This window comes from Phoca vitulina, unplaced genomic scaffold (genome assembly GCF_004348235.1).
Source record: "Phoca vitulina isolate PV1807 unplaced genomic scaffold, GSC_HSeal_1.0 scaffold4, whole genome shotgun sequence".
NCBI lineage: Eukaryota > Metazoa > Chordata > Mammalia > Carnivora > Phocidae > Phoca > Phoca vitulina.
In genome coordinates, this window is record NW_022589707.1 from 68,231,180 (window position 1) to 68,237,179 (window position 6,000).

The following is a 6,000-nucleotide window of genomic DNA, read 5'->3' on the forward strand; positions in this document are numbered from 1 at the left end:
CCCTACCCATGCACACAGAACTCTCAATCAGCTTTTTAGGGCCTAACTCTTAAAAATGAATGACTAATGATTGTCAGATATTTGAGGAAAGCCTCTCACATGAGAATCAAAGAGCAGAATAAGCAAAAACAGGATTGGTGACACCCAACAGTAAATAGACCAGAAAGGGAAAGGCACTAATAATGAGGGAAATAATTTTTTAATCAAAAGCTTAGTCCAGAACACCCCAGATCCAATTAACAGGAGTTCCAGAAAGAGAGGGCAAAGAAAGGAGGAGAAAATTATCCAAGAAAAAGTATTTTGAAAATTTCCTAGAATTGAATTACATGAATTTTTTTAAACTTCAAAGAATCTACTGTATATTCAGAGAAATAAATGAAAAAATCTATACACTAAGGGACATCAAGAAGTTCAGAATGGTAGGGATAAAGAAAAAGGTTTCCAAATACATCCAGAGTGTAAAAAACAAGTCACAAATAAAGGATCAAACAGAATGGCATCTCAGGAGGAACTTCTCAGGAGGAACAAACAGTACCTTCAAAACTCTTAAGAAAAATCATTTCCAACCCAGAATATTTTATACTCAGCCAAAAAATCAAGTACGAGGGTAGAATAAAATTTTAAGTCTTACATTCTTTCCTTTCCAGAAACACTTTTTCCCAAGTAGCTACTGAAGATGGACTTCACAAAAATAAGTGAAAAGAGGAAGAAAAAGAAAGACAGGAACCAGGGAATCCAAAACAGGAGAGAGAGGTAAAAAGAACTGCCAGAGATGGGGGAAGGAAAGCTCCAAGGTAGCAGCTGTCCAGCCAACTCAAGAAAAGTAAACACTAATGGGAGCAAGAGGGCAGAGGGCCCCAGGAGGGATGTCTCCAAGAAATGAAACTGAGAGAATAGCTTATGTATATAATGTATAGGTACATACCTATATACGTATTTTATCTCATGTATATAATGTAGTCAGGAATTTTCAGTGTATTGAAGTATTTGGGAGTGAATTACTTAAGGATACAAAGCAAAGTAAGCAAGTGAAAAATGAGCAAAACAAAACAATGCCATAAAAAGGCATTCAAAGTACACTGAATGGTTCTCTTGTGAATAACTGCATAACGATAAACCCTAGATGGTCAGGTAAATTAACTCACGTACATACTAATTTAAATCAGGTGAAACCTGGAATTAAATCAGGTGAGTACTAATTTAACCCAAATGGTGATTTTGTTCAACTATACTGAAAGAATGAAAAGGAAAATGTGGGTATGTTGGATTGCCTATACGTTGGGTGTGAAGAGGGGGAAGGTTAAAGGTGTGAAAGAGCTAAATCCACGTCTTCTTAGGAACAAATTTATAATACCCACAACTAAAAAAACCTAAGAAATACTAGTATAAAAGTTTACTTTAAATCCGGAGATAAACAATACAAAAAAAAAAAAAAAGATAAAATATTTGTCAGAGGGAGTAGGATTGGGGTGGGGAATGGAGAAAAAGGCAGAGGCCTACTACTTTTTATTATAAACCTAATAGTAGGTTTATAGGCTTTTTAAACTATGGAAAAATTAACTTGAGAGATAAAGACAGAAAAGTTCTGGACATTTTTAAATGCCTTTGTTTTTTCGCTGTTTTTTTGAGAGAGAGAGCACGAGCGGGTGGGGATGGAGGGCAAAGGGACGGGGAGAGGGACAGAGAATCTTAAGCAGGCTCCATGCCCAGCTCGGAGCCCAACACAGGGCTCGATCTCAGGACCCTGAGATCCTAACCTGAGCCAAAATCAAGAGTTGGACACTCAACCGACGGAGCCACCCAGGCGCTCCAAGTTCTGGACATTTTAAGGATACTTTAATTATCATGAGCCTAAAGGAAAAAGCAATTAGACCTTCATCTACTTCTAATACTTCCAGTTTTCTAAGTTGCTAATAATATTATTATATACTAGAAGATTACAAACATACCTGATTCAAGGTATTTTTTTAATGATTCTTCAAGTGAAGGAACAGGCAGAGATGGAAGAGAATCCTGGTACTGAAATGTTCGTTCTTCAGTTGATTTAGCCAACTGATTTTCCATGATGCAAGCACAGCAGGAAAACTAAAGAAAAAAGCCCTGACAGTTTTCATCTCATAAATATTCTCATATATGCTAGTTCTAATTCACTAAATCATTATTTAGGGACCACAGTATATCCAGAATGTGGTCCTAGCCCTTGAGGAATTCATAAACTTGTCGGAGAAAATCAATTAAAACAAAAAAAAGCATTGACTCCAAGCGCTGGAATTCAAGGAGTCATCAGTGGAACTAGTGTAATTTTGATTTACTGAGCACCCACTATTTGCCAAGTAGTACAACAGGTGTGATAGAAGATATTTATCTAACCTTCATATTATCCCTGCCTTTTGACAGTCACCTCCATTTTGCATATGAAGAAATCAAAACTCAAGAGATTAGCAACTTTCCTAAGGTCCAACCCACATCTCTTTCATCAAAATCTTCGCCCTACATTAAAGCTAAGTGAGAATGGGTGAGGAATCTCCCGGTAGGTCTAAATGGGTAGGTAGAATTCAGTTGTGAAGAAAAGTATGATGGGTGGAAAGAGAGAACTCTCTAGAATGAGAGCAGTTTAAGACTCATCCAGCTGCAGAATATCGCAGAATACCTAAATCATGACAAGCTGCTGTAGCCTACTTATGCAGATGGTTTGAGGCCTACACAGAACAGTTTCAAGTATCCCAAAGCAATCTTAAACATTTACCACAAATTTATTAATTTTCCTCAGAGAAATCAAACTAACCCAAAATGTGAATGAGGTATACAAATGTTAAATGGAAAATGAGATTTCTCAAAGAAGCCTTTAAAAATTAAGTTATATAGTATAATAGCAATTGAGAAATCAAGGAACATTAATAAGAATTACCTTCCTTTCAAATACCACTTTTTAAATTAAAACTAATAGCAAAGCCAAACAAAATATTCCACTCACAGAAGGTTATGGAATAAAACATTATCAAAAGCTAGGGTGTGGCAGAGGTTGTTATCGGGCAATATAAATTTTCTCCTTTTTTTCTTAACAGAATCCTGAGTTCCAACTGGGTATAAAGCCACACAGCTTTATCTTTCCTACCCTGCTCTGGAGCTCAGTAGGACTTTGTAATATGTCTCCTCCAGGTCATGCCCCTATAAAGGACTAACTACACGTACTCTCCCTGTGTTTTCTCTCCTCACTGCCTAACAGGTAGGACCAACTGAAGCAGCACCTTGCAACTGTTTATGGAAGCCATGTATTGAGGTTATCAGAATCTTCCTACTAGCCCTAGCCTTCTCCCACTAGATGTATGAAAAAACATTTTTATTCATGTCATTGTATTTTGGGCTTTCTTTGTCAGGGTAAAAGAGTTTAACCTATACCACTAAAATAAAGATATAATCCAAAAATAAGACACAACAAAGATCTCCTAATTCCTCAGTTTCTTCCCATATAATGACTTTGGCTGTACTTTATTTTGACCATCCATAAATATTAGTTTTAGACCCAATGGAAATACAGGTAAATACCAACTCCACCACTCTCTAGTCATGAGCTTCTGGGCAACTAACTTTAACTGAATTTCCTTACCTGTAGAGAGGATAATTATATAATCAGAAAGAGGTGTTACTAGGACTATTTTTAAATGCCTACAAAAACACATTATAAAAATAATCTAGTTGAGACAACCATATTATGCTAGGCAAAATTTCCAGGAACGGCTCCCATGATTCCACCCTTACACTCCCCAGAACCTGTGAATATAAGGAGATCAGCACTTCCATGATTGTGACCATGTTGTCTTATACAGCACAGGTAACCTTAAATAGATTATCCAGGTGGGTCTAATCACTGGAGCCCTCAGGAGGAGAATGCTTTCTCCAGCAGCGGGCTGTAGATGAGCCAGGGAGATTAAAAGGATGAAAAGGACTGAAGGTACTGTCTGGATATGAAGACACAAGCGGTCTTACGGAACTGAGAAAGCCCCCAGCTGGAACCCAGTGAGGAAATGGGGACCTCGGTCCTACAACTGCATGAAAATGAATTCTGCCAACAACCTCAACTAGCCTACAGGTGGATTCTTTCCCAAAGTCTCCAGAAAAGGGCCCGAAACTACAGAAACCTTTATTTCAGTTTTGTGAGATGCTAAGCAGAGTATACAGCTAAACCTACCTGGACCTCGGATCTATAGAAGCTGTGAGATAACCAATTTGTGATTTTTTTTTTTTGAACTGTTAAGTTTGTGATAAATTGTCGTCAGCAACAAGAATCTAATACACATATATAGAAAAGATACCCTAATTCGTTGTATACCTCCCATGGACTCTAGAAAACTGATACCAAGACTACCAATCCCATGCTTACTAGTCTTAACTCACCAAAAGGTACACACTGAAAATATGAATTACCTGATTCGTTCAGGAAGGATTATTCTGAATTCTCTACCACGAAGATTAAATAATTCCAAAAGAACCTACATATGCATTAAGAAAATGATGCCACTGGAATTAATTACAGTAGGCTTCCTCGGGGCAATAAAATGTAAACCATGAAAATAAAATGGAAAACAGAAACAGGAACGTAAGTAAAAAAAACATACTGTCACGTACCGGTACACCAAAATGAACTTCTTAGGACTGCCAGGAGTTTGCTGCAACAATTCTGTTTTGAAAACACAAGGGTTTGAACTAGGCTGGTGACCGTGGAAAGGAAAAAACAAGCTTGACAACTGCGGGGGAGGGCAGGGAATTTTAACAAACACTGGTGAAAGAAAGTGGAAGACAAAATCTAGAGACTGGGAAGCCCCAAGACTTAAACTGTTGGGAATCACAGCAAACACGTACAAACTTCATCGGCTAAAGAGCTGGCTAACAATTACTGTAGGATTAACCAGGCTTCGGACAACCACACTCTCGTCACACAAAGTGCCTCCCGGTGCCCGGTCTCAGGGCGACAAGGAGTTCAAAGCTCGGCTGGAGAAAACGGGGGCGGAGAGTGCGACGAGAGCTCAGGCTCCTCCCACCACACCAAGAGCATCTCTGCACACTCAAGAGGCCAAGTGAGAGAAATCTAAATAAGCAGCACTATGGACCAGCCCAGCGGCCCAACCTCGGGGGTACGTCTCCGACCCCCGCAGGCAAGATGCCTGACAACACGACGCTCCCGCCGAGTCCTGGCACTTCCGCCGTTCTACTCTACTTAACTCTATCCTAACCAACTTAACTTTCCCCCACGATGCCCAAGGTTTGGGGGAGGAAGAGAGCGCTATCTCGTTGGGCCTGCGGGTCCTCACCGCTTGCGCTCCATCTACTCCGCCACAGCCGCTAACTAAGGAGCGGGAATTGGACGGAAAGCCGCGAGGGTCCCGCCCTGCGGTCACCGGGGAACGAGGATTGGACGGAAAGCCGCGAGGGTCCCGCCCCGCGGTCACCGGGGAACGAGGACTGGATGGAAAGCCGCGAGGGTCCCGCCCCGTACTTGAAGCCGGGGACGAGCCGGGCCTGCGGGCTGGGAGGACCCAGCTCCTCTTCCCGTGGGCGTCCTTGGCAGTGAGGTCGGGTACAGGCTGAGCGCCTGGGAAGGGCTTCCCGGACGCCCGAGGAACGGCCGAAGCCCTGCGGCATAGCAGTTAACTACTTGTTGCAGGTGGAGCACCACGCCGGGTCAGGGGATACCGCGGAGGCTCGGGTCCCGCAGTGCTTCACCCACGCAGGTACACTTAACCGTCTGGGACCGATTCAGGAACTGGTGGCTTAGAATCGTTTTCACCCACTTTGTGCACGACTCGGCGCCCTGTTTCCCTTCCTCTTCTAGCCCCAGCTCTGGCTTACCAGTCGCTCCTCCCCCTTCCCAGTGAGACTCTTTTTGCAACCCCCAAGCAAGAATTTATACTAATGCCTCTGAAAGGAATCTTGTTCACCCTGTGTTCTGCTGGCAAGAGAGCAGTGACCGCAAAGATCCCTACTTACTCTCTTTCCCTTTAT

At 41.8% G+C, this 6,000-nt stretch overlaps 1 protein-coding gene across 1 annotated transcript in view; it reads right to left on the bottom strand.

The window, feature by feature from the left end:
* CROT (carnitine O-octanoyltransferase) overlaps positions 1-5,433 on the bottom strand; it is a 50,442-nt gene extending 45,009 nt beyond the window's left edge. The window contains exons 1-3 of the mRNA XM_032402256.1: positions 5,310-5,433; positions 4,627-4,678; positions 1,950-2,085 (exon numbers count right to left, since the gene is read on the bottom strand). Of these exons, the coding sequence (XP_032258147.1) occupies positions 1,950-2,064 (115 nt within the window). The 5' untranslated portion in view covers positions 2,065-2,085; positions 4,627-4,678; positions 5,310-5,433. The remainder of the gene's footprint in view (positions 1-1,949; positions 2,086-4,626; positions 4,679-5,309) is intronic.
* Positions 5,434-6,000: the final 567 nt, after the last annotated feature.